Source organism: Nerophis ophidion, linkage group LG11, assembly GCF_033978795.1.
Source record: "Nerophis ophidion isolate RoL-2023_Sa linkage group LG11, RoL_Noph_v1.0, whole genome shotgun sequence".
Lineage (NCBI taxonomy): Eukaryota > Metazoa > Chordata > Actinopteri > Syngnathiformes > Syngnathidae > Nerophis > Nerophis ophidion.
Genome location: NC_084621.1, coordinates 53,037,691 through 53,061,068, shown reverse-complemented (window position 1 = coordinate 53,061,068; position 23,378 = coordinate 53,037,691). Strand labels below are relative to the sequence as shown.

Genomic DNA, 23,378 nt, shown 5'->3' with positions numbered 1-23,378 from the left:
CAAACTTGAGTATATAAGTGTGCTCTATTTTTTGTATTTAGTCACGTGGCTTGTTCGGACATGTTTACTTCCGGTGAACGAATTTGGCTACTGTGCAGCAAACAGTATGCAAACTATCTGAGTATGCAAGGGATCTTGAGCTGACCGCTAAAAGCAGATACAAACCAAAAATCAAACTCTGCAGTAAAATCTATCCTTATACATTATCCAAAAAAAGGATGTGTCGAGTGATTTCAAGAATTCTCTGTTGGGCGCGTTCCCAGACATGTCAAAGTATCTAGTGCTCCAGACGTCATTCTGCATGGCAAAACAAATCCCCCGTCCGAAGGCAAAACCTAGTAACTCACTTCTAGCTGATTTTGGGAAAACAAAGGAAAACCAATCTATCTTGATGCTGTCTTACAAAGATCTACAAAGTCATCAAACGTATAGATGTTTTCCTGAGCTTTCATTTTCTTGCCGATTGAGCCATGGATTGATTCTGCTCTCATGAACGTGTGCCCTTTCTCCACATATTTTATCACAATCTCGGGTGGGCCCCATTCCGCGTTTGCACATTGGGCAAGAGCCGTGTACAGCGTCCAGTTTTTATTTTGACCTCCACAGTTATCTGCCCAAAAGAGTATGCAAGGGGAAGAATCAAGAACAATACATTTAATGAAGGTGCTTGCAACATCCTGGGCCAATCTTCCAAATATCCCCTCGTGCCATAATATCACATAATCAAATTGACCGTCGGCCCCCATTCGTGCAAATGTCTCATTAAAGACAATAAGGCGACTGACAAAGAAGCTCCGATTGGTCCCTTGAGATACTAGGTTGTTCTGTTGTATCTACGCGGTTATGTGGTAGTTGCTAGGTCCTGCCATGCGCGTAACAGCTCACTTATGGAACAAATTACAATATCGCATACACTAATGCATATCACTTAGGAACTCCAAAATTATTATCAGCTCAGTTTTGACCAGAATTGAGTTACTGGGTTTTGCCTTTGGACAGGAGAAATGTACAATATACAAACAACTTCTTTGTGTGTGGCTTGGTCAAGGACATTTGCATCTAAACTCTACAGGATAAACATTTTGGATCATTTTGCCTGGGTAAGGTTGCATTTCATGATTTTACTTTGGTGTCTTGTGTAGAAGTGTACTTGTAAAAAAAAAAACTTTGAGTAGCCTTGAGTCACTGTTTTTCATTTTCCCATCGTGTTAATCACTCGTGAAAATAATCGGTGACACCACTGAAAATGCGACTGGTTGCGAAAGACGATGGAGAAGTGATCACAGCTCACTGTAACTGCATAGGGCGAGTAAGTTATGGCCATGTCGCCTTGTTGCTGTTACACGGGTCGTTACGAAAAATACTTGGTTTTCCCCGTCTGAAAGTTTCATTCATTATTCCTGCATTTAGTGAAAGCATAACTCTTAGGTTTTGCTCACTTTTACTTTCTTTTTATTTAAACTTGCCATTTTGGTGCTTTATGAAACATGTGCAGCAACAATGTGTTTAAAGAATTTGGACACGAGATAAAATACAAATAATATCAAGATAATCTTCCCATGGTAAATACTAAACATTATAAGTATATTAAACAAACTTTGAACAAAGTGATCACTGCAAGCAAACTCATACATTTTTTGTCCTCGTTTCGTAAAATCTTGCACTCTTTTGCCCTTCTTGATTGCCTGTTGAGGAATTCTGAAGAAAAGGGTATACTTTTCGCCATTTGAACGGTTCTAACATCCATCCATTTTCTACCGCTTTTCCCTTTCCGGGTCGCGGGGGGTGCTGGAGCCTATCTCAGCTGCAAACGGGTCGAAGTCAGGGTACACCCTAGACAAGTCGCCTCCTCATCGCAGGGCCAACACAGATAGACAGACAACATTTACCCTCACATTCACACACTCGGGCCAATTTAGTGTTGGCAATCAACATATCCCCAGGTGCATGTCTTTGGAGGTGTAAGGAAGCCAGAGTACCCGGAGGGAACCCACACAGTCACGGGGAGAACATGCAAACTCCACACAGAAAGATCTCGAGCGCAGGACCGAACCCAAGACCTTTGTATTGTGAGGTTCCAACAGCTTAAGAAAATGCAAACACTGAACATATTTCTTTGGGAAAGGCAAAATACTGCCCAGAACGCTTTAAAACAGACACTCGATTGACCACTACTACGGATCCTACATATTAAATGAGCCGGACGTGACGTCAGGTCAATACAAAGAATAACTGCAAATAGAGCTGCAAAATCGACTACCATGTGTTGCCCCAATGAAACAATCACTGATTGGCATTGAGAAACAACTTGTAATGATAAGACCTTTGACCTAACCTCTCATCGTTAATCAATGGGGATCACGCTCAAGTTAAGCATAATTATCCCTGAAGATTGGACAAAGAAGAGTTGATAATAGCCACAAATGCAGGACTCAAGGAACATGTGTCTACCAACCTGACATTTGACCTCATCCATCCTTATTCCAATTGGGTGAAATACAGTGGGGCAAAAAAGTATTTAGTCAGCTGCCGATTGTGCAAGTTTCCCACTTAAAATGATGACAGAGGTCTGTAATTTTCATCATAGGTACACTTCAACTGTGAGAGACAGAATGTGAAACAAAAAATCCAGGAATTCACATTGTAGGAATTTTAAAGAATTTAATTGTAAATTATGGTGGAAAATAAGTATTTGGTCAACCATTCAAAGCTCTCACTGATGGAAGGAGGTTTTGGCTCAAAATCTCACGATACATGGCCCCATTCATTCTTTCCTTAACACGGTTTAATCGTCCTGTCCCTTAGCAGAAAAACAGCCCCAAAGCATGATGTTTCCACCCCCATGCTTCACAGTAGGTGTGGTGTTCTTGGGATGCAACTCAGTATTCTTCTTCCTCCAAACACGACGAGTTGAGTTTATACCAAAATAGATACATCGATGAGACAGCAGAGGATTGGCAGAATGTCATGTGGTCAGATGAAACCAAAATAGAACTACTGTGAAGCATGGGAGTGGAAGCATCATGCTTTGGGGCTGTTTTTCTGTTAAATGGACAGGACGATTGATCCATGTTAAGTAAGAATGAATGGGGCCATGTATCGTGAGATTTTGAGCCAAAACCTCCTTCCATCAGTGAGAGCTTTGAATGGTTGACCAAATACTTATTTTCCACCATAATTTACAAATACATTCTTTAAAATTCCTACAATGTGAATTCCTGATTTTTTTTTTCACATTATTTCTCTCACAGTTGAAGTGTACCTATGATTAAAATTACAGACCTCTGTCATCATTTTAAGTGGGAGAACTTGCACAATCGGTGGCTGACTAAATACTTTTTTGCCCCACTGTATGTAGGGTTCTTTATTGTCTCAGATTGTTATTTATTTTTACAGATGTATTTTCCTCACTCGTTCAAGCTGTGTGAGGAGATCAGAGAAATATATTCCACAACAAGCTAAACTCATGGTGACAATTTGAAAGAAACCCATCACTCAGTGAATATAGCATTTGCAATCCGACTCTTTTTTTGTGCTACCACAATACTAAAATGTTTTCGTTTTCTCTTGATCTTTGTTCTTTAGTATGCCTAACACAACTGCCCTCATGGGACATACACAACAGCAATGCCTCTAAAGGCGTCTATAGATTACCTACCATTGATGATATGGCAGGAGGGAGATGCTGGCAACTGCTGCTTTCACATAAAAAACACATGAACGCGTTGTCCTCTCATGGCCACATTTCACTTCCCTGACTGCTGTCTCCCATTTTGCTGATCACTCTGAAATGAAACTACAGGGAGTTTTTTTTTTCTTTTTTCTTTTTTATATATGAGGTATTAAGGGAACACACACACATGCTGGAATGCATTTAGTATACATCAATCAAGTGAATGAGACAGCCCCGTGAAAGTACCTGTAATGAAATGCTTTTCTCTTACAAAGAAATAGTGTTTATACATCAGGCAGTCTTTTCACATTTATCTTTCTTTTCTCGTTTAGGAAAAATGACCTCCCACACATTCTCTAAATTATAATGGCATTACTTCCCAGATGTAGAAATGTATCTAATTAAAAAGGGACAGCACCTTCCATAAGTAGCTGATTAAAAAGTTACCTGACAGACACCCACTTTTTTAATTTGGTACAATTTTAGAGTATATGTTGCATTAGCGAGATAGTACGTAGTTTAATAGGATTACAGCAAGTAGTAGTAATAAGTAGTACATCAGTTTAAAAGGACCAATGTTACCGAGTACTAGAGATGCGCGGATAGGCAATTATATCATCCACAATCACGTCACCAAAGTCGTCATCCACCCGCCGTCCACCCGAACCAACATTTTATCAGAACTGTACCGGCCCGCCAACATCAGAGGTCAGCCGCCTTTACCACTCACAGAGCTATTTACACCTGTTTCACAGAGCAATGAAGACAATTGGAGCCGCTAACGTTCTCGCGACTATCCAGTAGCTTCATCCTGATGACAAGAATATGGGCGTGCTGTGAAGCCATTACCTTTGACACCTACAACAACATGTACGAACCGAGTGTTAGTCCAGCAACATGTTGTGTGCAGCTTCCGCAATCACACGTACAAGATTGAAAGGCATACTGGGTGATACAGAGTACACTGATGGTTGTGATATGAACAACTTTAACACTTACTAATATGCGCCACGCCGTGAAGACACACCAAACAAGATTGACAAACACATTTCTGGAGAACATCCTCACAGTAACACAACATAAACGCAACACAACAAATACCCAGACTCCTTTGTATCCGTGACACTTCCTGAATATATTTTACACCCCCGCGCCCCCAACCCCGCCCAACTTACCGACTCACGGGTGGGGGAGGGGTGGTTGCTGCTAGCGGGGTGTATACAATTGTCAGGAAATCTCATGGATACAAAGGATCCTGGGTATTTGTTGTGTTGCGTTTATGTTGTGTTACTGGGAGGATGTCCTCCCGAAATGTGTTTGTCAATCTTGTTTGGTGTGGCTTCACAGCGTGGCGCATATTACTAAGAGTGTTAAAATTGTTTATATCACAACCATTAGTGTACTCTGTGTCACCCAGTATGCCTTGCAGTCGTGTGCGTGTTGCTGCGGAAGCCACACACAACATGTTGCTGGACTGACAAGCAGATCGTACATGCTGTAGAGGGCGACAAAGTCAATGACTTCATAGCACGCCCTAATACTTATTTTCTGCGTGACTGCCGGTAGTCATTCTAGAGAATATCAGCGTTTCCTATTGTCTTCTTTGCTTTGTAAAACGGGTCTTAAATGGCTCTTTGAATGGCAAAGGATACCGATCCCAGAACCAGGTATATCAAATATTTCCGGGTGGTTCAACCGCCAACCGCCCGAATCTAATTAAAATCAATTTTTTCGTCATGTCTACCGTTCGACCCGCGGACTCCGCAGATGAGACCGCAAACCGTGTATCTCTACCGAGTACACTAAAATACAAAATTTGTTGGATTTATTTAATGGGAAACTGCACTATTTTGGAATTGTACCTATCATCCACAATCCTTACGTAAGACAAAACACGTCTTTCCTATTTCTGTACATTCTAAATAACTGCTAGTATGAGGCGGATACCAATGCATGTGTATGGGGTTACTGTAATCCGCTTATAAAGCACTTATAAAATATCCAAAAACAGCCAACAACACTACATTTACCATTCATATAGCACTGGTAATGTAAGAGAGAAAACTATGGAAACGGACAAGCAGTAGAAAATGGATGGTTGGATAGTAAACTTCATCGCATTTAATGATTATATTAAACCTGCTTACAGTTCAACATGATACAACTTGTCAAATGATATGAAACCATGTGTTGATCACAAAGATTGGTGTCAAAGATGAAATCAGGGTGATTTACAAAAATAAACATAAATCAAATACACTGCAAAAGATGGGACTCACAAAAACTGATGAAAAATATTTTACATATAATTACGCACACCTAAAATAAACACATTTTAATAAATTGATAATGCATAATGTTTTAAAAAAACTATCAATAAATCGAGTAGATACGCTTGATAACGTGAGAGTCCAGTCCACAGTGAGGCCAGCAGGAGATCATCTTGAATGGAGACAAGTCAGCAGCACAGAGATGTCACCAACTGATGCACAGAAGAGTGCTCCACCCTGGGTTCCGACTTGGAAAAGCTAGCGCGTCCTCCGTGCAAACTGATCCGTGTGTGGAGAGGGGGGGCAGAGCAGAAAAAAAGAAATGGCAGATCTACTGGTCTAAAAAATGGGTCTGTTTAAATGCTAGGGTGTATAAATTAGTTTTAAGATGGAACTTGAATGCTTCTACTGAGGTAGCATCTCATACTGTTAGATTACTGGTTCTCCCCGGGAAAATGTTGGAGTGGATTCTCCGGGTTGGGGAGGAGATTTTGCTCCAAGTAGAGGAGTTAAAGTACCTTGGAGGCTTGTTCACGAGTGAGGGAAGAGTGGATTGTTGCGGCGTCTGCAGTGATGCGGTCCCTGCATCAATCCATCGTGGTGAAGAAGGAGCTGAGCCGTAAGGCAAAGCTCTCAATTTACCAGTCGGTCTACGTTCCCATCCTCACCTATGGTCATGAGCTTTGGTTTATGACCGAAAGGACAAGATTACGGGAACAATCAGCCGAAATGAGGTTCCTCCGTCGGGTAGCAGGGCTCTCCCTGTCATTCGAGAGGGGCTCAAAATAAAAACGCTGCTTCCCCACATCGAGAGGAGCCAGATGAGGTGGTCCGGGAATCTGGTCAGGATACCCCACAGGCGCCTCCCTAGAGAGCTGTTTGGGGCACATTCGACCGATAGAAGGCCATGTGGAAGACCCAGGACACTTTGGGGAGATTATGTGGCCTGGGGATGCCTCAGGATCCTGGACGACGTAGCAGGGGAGAGAGAAGTCTGGGCTTTTCTGCTTAGGCAACCAACCTCGGATAAGCGGAAGAAGATGGATGGATGGGACATTAGCTTGCCTGTCTAGAATAACCGCTAGTGTATCCAAAACTGGCCCGTAATGTCCTCCATCTTTAATACACAGGACAAATATTTGAGTATTGGCTCTTCTTTGGATTTTTTTTAGACATCTTTCTTTTCTTCCTCTAATTTCCGTTTTTTTGCTTTTAGCAGTATATGCTGTGATGGTAAGCACAGGTATTGCGATCTTTCCAGGCCAAGGTTTATTGCAAACAAGTTCCCACCGTACATGCCCTTCACTTTTAAGTTAAAGAATATAATTTATGTATCCCAGCTTTAAGTCAGTAATAATCTGGGAAGTAAGACAGCAAAGAACATTATTGTCATTGTACAAGTACAAAATAATATAATTTAAAGCACAAACTCCTTTAAGAGCAGACACACATTGTACAGAGTGACAGAACAGGAACGCGGATGTGTCGCCACTCACGGCGCACCGTAAAAGGCGAGAAAAAAGTTGCACGCTGGGGGGAGCAAATGAGTAAAAAAAAAAGTCAATCCCGGGCTGGGCTCTTATTGGGGGGTACTCAGTCTGGGGCCAGGAAAAAAAAAATAATTAGGCACACATACACATGTTACAATACAGAAACTACAAGACTTGCAACAGGACGGAAGGGGCCTTTAGTGTCAAAGCTGCGGGCCTTCCGGCGCGGCTCCAGCTGTCCATTGCTCATAAGTAGTTAAGCGATGGCAAAGGTGTGGGACGGGGTTTAGAGTATGTGTGCATATGTGCTGCACATGGTCCATAGTGTGTGTGTGTTATATCTATTGGTCTGTAGGAGCTCTGCAGGCATGGCAAACAGAGTTAAATTCCCCAGGAGTTGTTGAAAGAGTGAGGGATTTCAGTGCGGGCATCACTGTGATGTCTCATGGGATGTTTACAGCACGGCCGTCACCAAAGACATTTGAGGGAGCCGAATTGAAGATAAGGATTGTTATTTCCCAAGCAAGCAGACACATTCCAATTGTACATTCTGGATATACATAATTCCCTCCATCCATCCATTTTCTACCACTTGTCCCTTTTGGGGTCGCTGGAGCCAATCTCAGCTGCATTTGGGCGGAAGGTTGGGGTACACCCTGGACAAGTCGCCACCTCATCGCAGGGCCAACACAGATTCACACTCACATTCACACACTAGGGTCAATTTAGTGTTGCATGTACATAAATATAGTACAAAATGTATTTTTATAGCATACAAGAGTGTAATGATATGACATAAGCGAGATATGGCACCCATGTGTAAATGAAAGAGCATGTCATACAGTAGGTTTTAACTTTGTGTAATAGTTTTAATCTTTATATTTATTTATTTTATAAAATGTGGTGGTTATGATTGACGGTAGGTGAAGAGTGATCACATCATAGTCTTTCAATGACTTGACAAAGTGTAAACGCATGGCCAACTGTGCCGGTCTCTGGCCTGGCTTTTCCAATCGTGCCAAGGGAGAAGACGTGTACCGACCATGGGTGTAGATAAGAGCACTCACACTTTCCAAAATGCCAGCTTTTAGTTTTAAGTGGGCATCGGCACGGGTTGACCGAGACCTTTTGGCTGTGAAGGCTGGAGATGCCTAGAGGACTAAAACATTGTTATTCAGCGAAGAAAGTTGCCCTTGAGCAATTCAATGCACTCCTAAACTACTTACTGGCTGCGGCATTGCGCAGTGTCAACGCTTAATCCTTCCCCTTTGATTTATGTTGTTCCACGGATCAGATGCTCACCCATGCCTGGATGCCATGTGTATGATGTATTATTTATTTGTACATCAATCATATTGATTGATTGATTGAAACTTTTATTAGTAGATTGCACAGTTCAGTACATATTCCGTACAATTGACCACTAAATGGTAACACCCGAATAAGCTTTTGAACTTGTTTAAGTCGGGGTCCACATTAATCAATTCATGGTACACATATATACTATCAGCATCATACAGTTATCACACAAGTTAATCATCAGAGTACAGTGGGGCAAAACAGTATTTAGTCAGCCACCGATTGTGCAAGTTCTCCCACTTAAAATGATGACAGAGGTCTGTAATTTTTATCATAGGTACACTTCAACTGTGAGAGACAGAATGTGAAAAAAAATCCAGGAATTCAGATTGTAGGAATTTTAAAGAATTTATTTGTAAATTATGGTGGAAAATAAGTATTTGGTCAACCATTCAAAGCTCTCACTGATGGAAGGAGGTTTTGGCTCAAAATCTCAGCATACATGGCCCCATTCATTCTTTCCTTAACACGGATCAATCGTCCTGTCCATTTAACAGAAAAAACAGCCCCAAAGCATGATGTTTCCACCCCCATGCTTCACAGTAGGTATGGTGTTCTTGGGATGCAACTCCGTGTTCTTCTTCCTCCAAACACGACGAGTTGAGTTTATACCAAAAAGTTCTATTTTGGTTTCATCTGACCAAATGACATTCTCCCAATTCTCTGCTGTATCATCCATGTGCTCTCTGGCAAACTTCAGACGGGCCTGGACATGCACTGGCTTAAGCAGGGGGACACGTCTGGCACTGCAGTATTTGATTCCCTGACGGCGTAGTGTGTTACTGATGGTAACCTTTGTTACTTTGGTCCCAGCTCTCTGCAAGTCATTTACCAGGTCCCCCCCCCCTTGTGTGGTTCTGGGATTTTTGCTCACCGTTCTCATGAGCATTTTGACCCCACGGGATGAGATCTTCCGTGGAGCCCCAGCTCGAGGGAGATTATAAGTGGTTTTGCATGTCTTCCATTTTCTGATAATTGCTCCCACAGTTGATTTTTTTTCACTCCAAGCTGCTTGCCTGTTATAGATTCACTCTTCCCAGTCTGGTGCAAGTCTACAATTCTTTTCCTGGTGTCTTTCGACAGCTCTTTGGTCTTGGCCATAGTGGAGTTTGGAGTCTGACTGTTTGAGGCTGTGGACAGGTGTCATTTATACAGATAACGAGTTCAAACAAGTGCCATTAATACAGGTAACGAGTGGAGGACAGAAGAGCTTCTTAAAGAAGAAGTTACAGGTCTGTGAGAGCCAGAGATCTTCCTTGTTTGAAGTGACCAAATACTTATTTTCCACCATCATTTACAAATAAATTCTTTAAAATTCCTATAATGTGAATTCCTGGATTTTTTTTTTCACATTCTGTCTCTCACAGTTGAAGTGTACCTATGATGAAAATTACAGACCTCTGTCGTCATTTTAAGTGGGAGAACTTGCACAATCGGTGGCTGACTAAATACTTTTTTGCCCCACTGTATATACATTGAATTATTTACATTATTTACAATGTGGGGGTGGGGGGGGGTGTGGCGGGGGGGGGGGGGTAGGTTTGTTGATATCAGCACTTGAGTCATCAACAATTATATTATCTGAGAAATGGACATTGAAACATTGTAGGTCTGACTTCGTAAGATATGTACAGCGAGCAGTGAACATAGTGAGATCAGTCAGCATAAGAACAAGTATATACATTTGATTATCTACAATCCAGGGAGGTGGGATGTAGTGGGGGGAGGGTGTGAGTCTAGGGTTGTTGTTGCCTGGAGGTGTTCTTTTAATGCGGTTTTGAAGGAGGATAGAGATGCACTTTCTTTTACACCTGTTGGGAGTGCATTCCATATTGATGTGGCATAGAAAGAGGATGAGTTAAGACCCTTGTTAGATGTAATCTGGGTTTAACGTGGTTTGTGGAGCTCCCCCTGGTGTTGTGGTTGTACAGCGCCTTCTTACATGTTACCTATTGTCCCCCAGCTCATTGGGTATCATCAATCCTCCAGGATAGGTTAAACCATATGTGTGTTTTAATTATGCACCTGGACTCTCAGGTCCAAATGTACAGTATTTCCACAGAGAGGTGTTCTACAGACAGTCTGGTAATTACAGTAGGTGTCTGAGCTATGTCTGCTGTCACGCTGATAAGAGTCAGTGGTAAAGCAGATTGACTTTGTACTCCTCTCAAATATGTCTTCTCCATCTCTGACCCCAACCAGTACAGGCAACTCACATCAACGTTTGTATCCATAAATCACCTTGACCATCGCACTGAGCTCGATTTTGACGTGACATCTCAGAATAGTGTCACTTGTCAATTTCACACATCGTTCAACACTTAGTTGGACGACCTATAGAAGTTTCTTCAGCTCGGGCTGCAACTCCAACTGTCGAAGTGGATGCTGTCCAAGCGACTACTCAGAAACAGACATCTTGACAACATTCAGGGCGTTCAAGCTCAGATATCTCACCCACTCCTGGCACTATGCCAAAATAAAATTTCACAGACTGTTCCTACCGTACACTTCTAACTTTCTCACGCTTGCTTACTTTCATACTACCTTAGGATCGTGTGGTTGAGCAGTGCGTTAACAAGGGAGCTAGCCTATGTCAGTGAACAGGACATAGGCTGCCATCCACTGAGGTTTAATGCATTGCAGTGAGTAAAGGTTCACTCTTAAGGGGTGTACACCGCTATGCCAACAAGGCTTAGTTACAACAATGACCCTCATCATGATTCTATTATAAAAGGATTGCCATTATGTTGATTCATTATATTTGGACTCTTTATGCGTAGAGCCTCATGATTATGTGAAACCCATTCATATTTGTTTTTTCCCCAAACACCCAAAGACTTGGCTTTGAAATACTGTTAAAGAAGCCTAGAGTTAAATGCACTAAAATGAATTGTGGTTCATTGTGCTTAAATGGGGGCTTCACGGTGGAAGAGGGGTTAGTGCGTCTGCCTCACAACACGAAGGTCCTGAGTAGTCCTGGGTTCAATCCCGGGCTCGGGATATTTCTGTGTGGAGTTTGCATGTTCTCCCCGTGATTGTGTGGGTTCCCTCCGGGTACTCCGGCTTCCTTTCACCTCCAAAGACATGCACCTGGGGATAGGTTAATTGGCAACACCAAATTGGTGTGAATGTGAGTGTGAATGTTGTCTGTCTATCTGTGTTGGCCCTGCGATGAGGTGGCGACTTGTCCAGGGTGTACACCGCCTTCTGCCCGATTGTAGCTGAGATAGGCTCCAGCGCCCCCCGCGACCCCAAAAGGGAATAAGCGGTAGGTAATGGATGGATGGATGTGCTTAAAATATTGTTCTCTAAAGGCTGTAGACCAGGGGTCATCAACCTTTGTCGAAACCAAGAGCTAGTTCTTGGGTACTGATTAATGCGAAGGGCTACCAGTTTGATACACACTTAAAAAAATTGCCAGAAATAGCCAATTTGCTCAATTTACCTTTAATAAATAAATATATATACATATATGTACGTATTTAAAAAAATGGGTATTTCCGTCGTACATTTTTTTTCTTTTACGGAAGGTTTTTTGTAGAGAATAAATAATGAAAAAAACACTTAATTGAACGGTTTAAAAGAAGAGAAAGCAGGAAAAACATTTAAATTAAATTTTGTAATTAGTTCATCTTCTATTTCAACTCTTTAAAATTCAAAATTCTATCGAAAAAAAAAAGAGAAAAACTAGCTAAATCGAATCTTTCTGAAAAAATAAAAAAATAATTTATAGCACATCATTCGTAATTTTTCCTGATTAAGATTAATCTTAGAATTTTGATGACATATTTTATTGGTTAAAATCCAATCAGCATTTTGTTATAATATATAACATATTGGACCAAGCTATATTTCTAACAAAGACAAATCATTATTTCTTCTAGATTTTCCAGAACATACATTTTTTAAAGAAACTCAAAATGGTAAATCGGTTATACTTGTATAGCGCTTTTCTACCTTCGAGGTACTCAAAGCTCTTTGACACTATTTCCACATTCACCCATTCACACACACATTCACACACTGATGGCGGGAGCTGCCATGCAAGGCCCTACCATGACCCATCAGGAGCATGTTGAAGTGTCTTGCTCAAGGACACGATGGACGTGACTTGGTTGGTAGAAGGTGGGGATCAAACCAGGAACCCTCAGGTTGCTGGCACGGCCACTCTATCAACCGCGCTAGTCAAAAGACTTTGAAATAAGATTTGAATTTGATTCTAAAGATTTTCTAGATTTGCCAGAATATTTTTGGGGAATTTTAATCAAAATAAGTTTGAAGAAATATTTCACAAATATTTTTCGTCGAAAAAGCAGAAGCTAAAAAGAAGAATTAAATCAAAATGTATTTATTATTCTTTACAATAAAAAAAATACATTTACTTGAACATTGATTTAAATTGTCAAGAAGAAGAGGAAGGAATTTAAAAGGGAAAAAGGTATATGTGTTTAAAAATCTTAAAATAATTTTTACGCTTGTATTTTTTCTCTAAAATTGTCTTTCTGAAAGTTATAAGAAGCAAAGTTAAAAAAATATATATATTTAAACAAGTGAAGACCAAGTCTTTCTAAATATTTTCTTGGATTTTCAAATTCTATTTGAGTTTTGTCTTTCTTAGAATTAAAAATGTCGAGCAAAGCGAGACCACCTTGCTAGTATATAAAAAAAATTAAAAAAATAGAGGCAGCTCACTGGTAAGTGCTGCTATTTGAGCTTATTTTAGAAAAGGCCAGCGGGCGACTCATCTTGTCCTTATGAGCTACCTGGTGCCCGCGGGCACCGCGTTGGTGACCCCTGCTGTAGAGTATTGCCTCGATTATCGCGGGGGTTACGTTCTGAAGCACCCTGTGGTAGATGACTTTCCACCGAATAGGGACATGATTTATTTTATGACTTATTTGAAAATTGTATAATTTAACATATGTATAAGTCCTTGAAATATTCCACACAGCTTTCACACACTTAGATACTTGTTGTATGCTCTTCAAACACTTGAGTTTAACATAAAATGACAATGAGTACTCAATGTAGTCAAAGATACATTAAAATCCACAATGTACGGAGACTGCACTAAGTGAACCGCTACTTTATAATAGCGCTGAAGATTGCCGGAAAGAACCTTCATTCACATTTCTACATCCATCCATCCATTTTCTACCGCTTATTCCCTTTGGGGTCGCAAGGGGCGCTGGCGCCTTTTTCAGCTACAATCGGGCGGAAGGCGGGGTACACCCTGGACGAGTCGCCATCTCATCGCAGGGCCAACACAGATACACATGGATGTATTTATTGTTTGGCCTTTTTTTGTTAAGACTGTCGTTTTCAAAAACAAGTGTTGTAAAAAGCAAAACGCTCAAATTTAAACCTTGGAGTCTGGTTGAATAAGGTTGCGTGAGATGTGCTTAGTGATATGCTGTGACAATCAGTCTCTCAGGATTGAATGGGATTTTTCCTTTTTTTGTAATTGATGCTGCCTAAAATGCATTATTTTCCCACAGCTCCATTTAAAAGGTGCACAGAACTTGTCCACAGATCTATTTTAAGCCCCATCCTGTTCGCTCTTAATCTCCTCCATCTTGGAGATATTTTTAAGAAACATGGACTGTTTTATCACTTTTATGCAGATGACTGCCAAATGTATATGCCGATTTCAAAGGGCCGCGGCCCCCTGACACCCCTTCTTAACTGTCTATGCGACGTCAAGGTTTTGGTTAGACCAGAATTTTTTAATAATGAATGAGGGAAAAACGGAAATTTTAGTTTTTGGTCCGGCCCTCACTGACTTGGGACCATTACAAAAAATGTTGTGCGTCCCAAAGTCACCAGCCTTGGCGTCACTATAGACAGCGATTTTAAACTTGACAAACAAGTCAATGGCGTTTTAAAATCGTGTTTTTATCACCTTCGTCTTTTAGCAAATGTTAAACCGTTTTTATCTTTTAACCTTTTTGAAAAAGTCGTACATGCTTTTATTTCAAGTGGCCTGGCCTACTGCAATGCACTTTATGCTGGCATTAGCCAAAAAGCTCTCTCCCGGTTGCAGTTAGTCCAGAACGCGGCAGCACGACTTTTAGCAGGGGCCAGGAAACACCAGCATATAACCACAATCTTTGAGAGTTTGCACTGGCTCCCTGTTCATTTTAGAATTGATTTTAAAACATTGCTGTTTGTTTTTAAATCTTTACATGGACTGGCACCTCAATATATCTCGGACCTCATCCAAATTTACACTCCTGCGCGCGCTCTGAGGTCCGAGAGCCAGTTCCAGCTCGTGGTGCCCAAGACCAGATTTAAGACCAGAGGAGACAGGGCCTATTCTCTGTGGTCGGCCCTAAGCTCTGGAACACTCTGCCCCTCCATGTCCAAACCGCTTCCACAGTGGAGTGTTTTAAGTCTCGTCTTAAGACCCACTTTTATTTTTTGGCTTTTAACACGACGTGAGTTGTGTGGTCCTCTGTCTTCAGTTGTCCTCTGTGTTTTTTATACGCTTATATTTCTATTTTACTGTTTTAATTGATTTTACCCTTTAAAATTGTTTTTTAATCATATTTGTTTTTATATTGTTTTTTTTAATATTGGTTTTATATTTATGTATTTTTTTTGTTTTTATTCAGTCATTGGTGGAGCATAATGTTTTTTAATATTGTTTTTAACATGGCTGTGCAGCACTTTGGAAACGTTATTGTTGTTTAAATGTGCTATATCAATAAAGTGGATTGATTGATTGATTGATTGAAGATGTGATATTTTTTAGGGTTTTTTTTAAACTTTGCATTAGCTTGTTATTTAGGTGGCTTTTTTTACCCGCACTGTGTCATACTGAAATGCGTGATCACTGGTCACATTATAAACACATTTCAAGAGCCTTTCTATTTAATCAGCATTCATTTTGAGAGTTTTAGCTCAATTTCGATTCCAAGGAGATTTCCTTACTTAGTCCCTTAGTTGTCAGACAGGACAAGAAAACAGTTATACTGTTAATTTCGGTGCCCTTTACAGGACAACACATAATCCGTCTATGGGCCTCACGTCTGCGGTCCGTTCCATCTGCTGGCATTTTTACACGTGTGACTGTGGCCATCTTTAATTTTGAAGGCCTGACTTTACCGGCCACAGACAGATTTTGTTGAAAACAATTGGGAACCTGTGCCAAGCGAGCTATTGCAGAGATTTTTGTTTTCAAATGGCGATTATTATTGTTATTGGCGCAGTTGACACGCAAAATGTGATTGACGAAAATGACGGGGATTGTCCAAAATGTACAAGGGAGTTACGGGAACTGGACCAAGCTACAAGGATGCACATAATTCCTGCGCTGTGGTAGAATTTGCATGAATTGCCGCAATCGCAACATTACAAATTCCTAGAGGGACTGGATAATATTGTATTTTTCTAGAAATGGTTGTACTCTAAATCTTGTTTACCTTAAGATATTTGAGCATTGGTTACACTCCAATAGTATTTCATTTTTTGTTTTTTACAGTTGCACTAAGAATATTCAACTCATGATTAGAAAAACGCTCAAAAGTTGAATCGAAAACTTCTATCATTCTGTTATTTTCTAACGGTAGTGTTATGTTGAGCTTTTCAAATAGTGTTTTTGTTTTTTTGTCTGCTCATCTCACATTGCAGGGATGGACCTGACCAGACCTCGCCTCAGATCGGTCAGTTCAGTGGTACATCTGTACAGGAAACCGTCTCTACCACTGCCAACCAAATCCTCATCAAGTTACACAGTGATTTCAGTACCAGTGGCTTCTTTGTGCTTAATTATTACGGTACTGTTTTCTTTCAGTGTAGCAAAGTGAAGTCCATGTTGTACATATATTTTACAAGGTCTTTTTTGTGTCAGATCTTTAGCTCTCCCATTACACCATAAAATAAGGGTGGGAGATTGAACTGATACTTCTACGGTATATTATAACAATCACATTTTATATTTTAGAACGTTATTATTTGACTTTCCCCTTTTTTAGATTAGCATGGGAAATGGTTAATTTTTATCACAAATGAAGACTGTCGTTTTTGCTTATTTATGACTGCTAATAAAACACTAATTTTTAAAAGAACTCGATTAAAAATCAAAGTGTTCTTCATCCCAGCTAAATCAGTTAACTGGATTTCGATGCCATGAACAGTGAAAGGAAGCAATTTGCCATCTTATCAAGGTTCACTTATGATGTATGTCACCTCTCCAACAGCATACCAACTGAGAACATGTCAGCCGCCGCCTCCTGTCGCCAACGCCACTGTTCTAACTGACGATGAGCACTTTGAAATAGGTTTGTGTTCTTTGCATATTTGCTGACTTGTGGCCTAGGGTCATGACATCAATATTTAATTATAGGGTTGACAACGCCTTAAAAAGTTAATGAGGGACTTAGTGTTGGCAGGGCCAACTGACCTGATTGTCGTTACACCAAACGGCTTGTAATATATATATATATATATATATATATATATATATATATATATATATATATATATATATATATATATATATATATATAAATATATATATATATAAAAAACAAACATTTTAATCGAAGTTAATCGTACTATTTCTCCGATTAATCGCAATTAACTGCATTGCATACGCAAAGCCCAATAATGAATTCAAAAGTAGTGTGTAGTGCACCTTTATTGGAATATTCTCCCACATGAACAAAAGCGCGAAAACATTTGTTGTGCAAATACAATTTAAACCAGTACTTGTTAAACAGTAGCAGTTAAATAGCATATTTTATGAAAATCAACTCAAAAAATGTTAACACAAACCTTTAAGCTTATTGCCACTGCCAGGGTATTTAAGTTATCCTGTTTGTTTTGGAAAATAAATATAATCTACATACAAATCTCTGTACCACAATCATAACATCCGAACAGGCAATTTCTGAGGTAACAGCAGAAACATTTTATTTTATCAGGGATCTTATGTTTACAAAACCTATATTACAGGTAGTGTGGGCTGTTTTAGGGAATTTTTTTATCAAATTGTCCGTAGTTGCAATATTAATAATATTGTGTTTATTCTGCGTAGTGCACTTAAAATAATTATGACCATATCTAGGAATTGATATGATGTGAATTTTACGATTGTTTGCTTGGTGCTTTGATAAACTGGACGCATCATATACATGGTACTATATTGTGATGTTATGAGCCAGGGAAAAAAAGAACTACCCTACCCAGCATGCAACAGGAGTGACGAGCATGCGCGGTAGCCCGGTAAAGGTTGTGTGTCGCCATGACGGCATCTTGTATGTTGTGATATGCACGCTCTGAAAGTAAACGTTAAGAACTCAGCCAACACGCCTCGTCTGCATTATTCATAAATAGACGGACAAGACATATACTCCGCTGCTTCACAGGCCGCTGGATGTAGCCGGCAAAGTATTCCCATGCTAGCTAGCCGGTCTAGCAAGCACGCGTCATTCAGTCCAAAACTGCCCGATCCATCCACATCCAGAATTGTCTGGCGGTCGTAAGTGATCCCGGAGTGACCACGCAGTAAGCCAGCCATGAAATTTGCAGAATTGTTCGGTATTTTTGACAAATGTTCCATCTTTACCAAGAGCCCCTCGACGCCGAAGCCTGTTCGGGAGCCGCCATCTTGTTAAGAAAAGGCGTTAACAAAATAAAAGCATGTAAACAACATATGCAAATGTGCGATAAAATATTTGTCGGCGTTAATAGATTGATGAGTTAACTCGTAATTAATGCATTAACTTGCCCACCCCTAATAAATATATATATATATATATATATATATATATATATATATATATATATATATATAGATATACATCTTTATTTTTTATTTTTACTATATTATACTATACTGTGGGATTCCATCCCACAGCAGTTTGTGACCAGGCTGGTGACCATTCATGAGGGAGAAGTTCGTGGTAGTGGTCACTGAATTAGATTCTTCTACACATGAGCTTCCTCTTTGCTCCATGAATACACTGTTAAATTGCACAATTGTCTTGTTTCTTCAAACAATTATTGAATCCACAGAACATCAAACACGCGCTAATGGCAGGCATTGGCCGGGAACATTTTCCAAACATTTCATGGCGCGACTCCAGTATAAGCTCATCCCACACATGCAAGGTCCTTACAAACTTAGAACCATTCAAAAGGGATACGAACAAGCTTTTCCTATGTTGTATCCAAAATCCAGATATGAAAGTCCTTATTTGTGTGCTGTTTGACTCAAACATTAATTTAACTAGATGCATGTGTATTTTTGTCTACACATAGTCAAGTTCAGATTAGTTATCTTTCAGTGCACAATTAACATAATAATTCATGTATTTTGGCTTTTTCCCCATTAGGGGCCGTGTACAGCAGCAATACATTTAACTTCATGTTTACTTCTAGATACCCTTCTTGCCGCAACTCAGGCCAGGAATCGAACCCATGCCCTTTGCCCTTAAAATAACGGATTTGGTTACCTCTGCCTGTTTATTATCTCATTAGTGACAGAGCAGGAAAGGGTCGGGAGGAATATGTTTGCAGTAAAATGTTATATAAAGCGCTCTGTTATTCATCGATTCCATTAAAGGCAACTGAAATTAGATGTTATTATTCAAATGGGGATAGCAGGTCCATTCTATGTGTCATACTTGATCATTTCGCATATTTTTGCTTAAGGGTTTAGTAGAGAACATCCACGATAAAGTTCGCAACTGTCGGTGTTAAGAGAAAAGCCCAGCCTCTACAGACGATGACGTCACATGTTTGATGGCTCCTCACATATTCACATTGTTTTTAATGGCAGCCTCCAACAAAAAGTGCTATTCGGGCCGAGAAAACAACAATTTCCCCATTAATATGAGTGAGGATGAAAGATTTGTGGATGAGGATATTGATAGCGACGGCCTAGAAAAAAAAAAAAAAAAACGCGATTGCATTGGGTCGTATTCTGATGTTTTTAGAGACATTTACTACGATAATTCTGGGAAATCCCTTATCGTTCTATTGTATTGCTAGTGTTTTAGTGAGTTTATTACCTGATAGTCGGAAGGGTGTCTCCACGGGTGTGTTGATGCGCAATGTCTAGGGGAGTCGACGGCAGCTATGGACGGCCTAAGCTCAGCTTTTCTCCGGTAAGAAGCAACTTTTTAACCACAATTTTCTCACCGAAACCTGCTGGTTGACATTTGGTCCGGATCCATGTTCTCTTGACCGCGCTCCTATCCATAGTAAATTTTCACCTCCGGGAATTTTAAATTAGGAATCACCGTGTGTTTGTGTGGCTAAAGGCTAAAGCTTCCCAACTCCATCTTTCTCCTGTGACTTCTCCAATATTAATTGAACAAATTGCAAAAGATTCAGCAACACAGATGTCCAAAAGACGAAACTCCCGGGAAATTTAAAATTGTAATTTAATAAACTAAAAAGGCCGTATTGGCATGTGTTGCAATGTTAATATTTCATCATTGATATATAAACTATCAGACCGCGTGGTGGGTTGTAGTGGGTTTCAGTAGGCCTTTAACATTTAACAGACTATTTTTGATTCTCCCTGTAATATGGGACAAACAATACTTTTGTTTCAAAATAAGGAATGATTCAATATTTTAAAGCACAGTGGGCTACCGTAGTGCTGCATGGTTTGTTTGAATTATTTGTCGTGATTTAATCCCTCATGTTTTATGTGAAGTCCTTCGCCTGTGTTTTTTTTTTTTAGCAATTCCCCTTTATAGCCGTTCTTTCCTTTTGCATCTTGTCACCTATATTCATTGGAGGGCAGTGTCAGTGTGGTGGTGCGGAAATCCAACTGCACGTTGCTTTATATGAAGTGCCTGAAGAGTGGATGTCATTGTTAATTAGAAAATGTGTTTTTGATTACTGTTTCCGAGCGCTTGTGGTGAGGAAGAGGCAGCCTGTGCAAGCGTGCCTTGAGTGTGAATGATGAGCATCCCCACCCCCATGCCCACCTGTGACCTGTGTGTGTGTGTGTGTGTGTTTCTTTCTTTGCGGGCGTGAATGACCTCTCAGGAGACATTATTCGGTACTCGTGCCTGCCAGGCTTCACCTTGGTAGGCAGTGAGATTCTGACCTGTCGACTTGGAGAGCGGCTACAGATGGATGGACCCCCACCAGTCTGTCAAGGTTAGTTCCATTTAATGTCTGAGATTGTGTTTTTATATATTCACTTTTTTTTATTTAAAATAGTCAGATTTGGATATAGTCAGTGTCGGGTGTGTGCATTTTACTTATATCAATTTACTTGTGCTGTTGAACAATTCTCAGGTTTTTTGTACGTGTGTGTGTGTGTGCGTGTGTGTGTAAGTGCATGTGTGTGTCTGTTCACACACTTGACACCAGCCCGCCGAGGTTGGTTGCAGTCTACAGCACCTCGACTGATGCATCATTTAACAGACAACCACCAGGGTGTCTTTTAGTAAGCTGTGGCATCAGCAGGTCTATTAAGTCATTGACACTTGTAAAATAGACATTGCTGACCCAAGAACAAACTTTCATCCCCTAAGAACCTAAAACATTTAAAGACCAGCAGGTTTGTCAAACCAATGGTAGAGCCCTGATGTGTTGAAATAAAAGTTGATGTCACATGCATTCATAGGAAAGCACTTTAAAACCCTTAAGAGATGTATTCATTACAGTAGCCTGCATGCTGAGCAAATGATTACATTTCCTGGTAGGTAAAAATTATTTCTCAATAAAGCACACTCATTTGTAGTCCTATATTGGGTAGGAGAGCACATTTTTTGGATCATTTCTGGACAAAAGTGATCAACTCCGACAGACATTTTGACAAACTCAGACAGTATTGTTGAAGATAATAACCATAATTACACATTATTAACCATAATTACAAATCTTTGTATTCTTTCTTATGGTTTTCTTTCTTATTCATACATTCTTGCCCACTGCAAAATCAAACATATTCATTATTATTTTCAAATGGTTTACAAAGACCACCTCTAGTGTCAGATAATAGCTAACTTGTTGTCAAGGAAGTCTTACACAACTGCACGACTATGATTTGCGTTAATATAAAATGCTTAGGTTTTGCAGTATGGTATGTCTTGTTAGAGAAAATAGATTTAGGTGTTACGCATAAAGCTACACATGGAAGGATGAGGTTAATCTTGTTAGAAACTTGGTCCATCCAGGGACCTAAAATGGCTGAATTTGTGGAAGATTAAAAAAAAAAAGTTGTGACATAAATTATTGTTTTGAGGGATTTACTTTTTTTGCATCGGTGTGTCTTTTTACCAATATGGTATTAATATTTTACCGTAATGGCAAACGTCATGCCAAATATACGGATACTGTCGTATTGTGTAATGTACGGCAATATATAATTGTGTGTATGATTCAAACTGGCTGAAGCAATGTTAAGAGTCAGTCCACAGCGTTGTTATAATCTCAACACACCAAAAGATCAAATAAAAAAATGATTTAACAGCGCAATTCTTAATTGCCGGAGTTTTAACAAAGCCGTATACCTGTACCAAATTGATGACACATGCGAGGGCAGATTGTTAGGTTGAGTTGTTGACAAACCCCAAGATGCAGAGACTGTGTCAGGCATTGAGTAAGAAAACATAATTTGATGTCCAAAAATTTAAAAATAAAGAAGAAACACAAACCAGTAACCAGGAACAAACAAACTAGAAGCGGGGAACAGGAATCAAGATCCAGGGAATCAGCTAGCAACGACACAACAATAATCTAGCACCGAGTGGACGAACAGGTAGGTCTAAATAACCTTTGGCTGATTGACACCAGGTGTGGCCCGGTGCCAATCAGACATAGCTGAGGGGAAAAAGCACTCAGGGATAACAGCAGGAAATAAGGACAAAATAAGAGCGCTGACAGGAAATAAGACAAACACAGAGGAAAAACTAAAACATGACCAAACTGTCAGGGACAAACCTGACAAGACTAAGAGTTTGTGGTAAAATTGTGCTGATTGAATGAAATTGCAAGGACCCGAAAAAATTATCCGAATCTGCAGAAGTTGGTGCAATCACGACATAATAGCAAATCCCTGCAGGTACTTGAAGCTACAAAATACCTATGCCAGATATTTAAAGGGTGCCTGTAATGCTGACAACATTGGCAAGTGTTTCATATTTCTGGACCTAAAATCAATTTCTTCAGGTCAAATTCCCCCTAGATTGGACAAAATGGGAAATGTTAAGCTTTTTTTTCTAACGAGTGGGCGGGCCTGCATCCACCTGTTGATGTCACTTGCAGAAGTCTTTTGTGAAATATGTGTTTAATAGCATCTTCATCCCGCATCACGTTATTTCTGAGTGGAAAATATTTAAAAGACTCAAGCCAAATGCAATTCCGGAAATCAGGAGCGCCCTCGAAGGGAGATAGACTAGGTTAGAACCTGTGGAAAAACGTAGAAAGACATACAGGCCTGAGCGCAAAGATAGAAAGAGAAGATAAGCCGCTCGTAGCCTATTTTGCGTCCTCTTCTACTGATGATACTCAAAGCGCTCACAGAGAACTGAGAACCCATCATTCATTCACACCCGGTGGTGGTAAGCTACATTTGTAGCCACAGCTGCCCTGGGGTAAACTGACGGAAGCGTG

General features: G+C 40.1%; 1 protein-coding gene across 2 annotated transcripts in view; it reads left to right on the top strand.

Moving 5' to 3' along the window:
* The window catches only part of LOC133562239 (CUB and sushi domain-containing protein 3-like), a 673,567-nt gene that overhangs the window by 448,354 nt on the left and 201,835 nt on the right, over window positions 1-23,378 (top strand). For both annotated transcript variants that reach the window (XM_061916244.1, XM_061916243.1), the window contains exons 44-46: window positions 16,425-16,570; window positions 16,994-17,074; window positions 20,802-20,915. In XM_061916244.1, coding sequence (XP_061772228.1) covers window positions 16,425-16,570; window positions 16,994-17,074; window positions 20,802-20,915 — 341 coding nt within the window. The remainder of the gene's footprint in view (window positions 1-16,424; window positions 16,571-16,993; window positions 17,075-20,801; window positions 20,916-23,378) is intronic.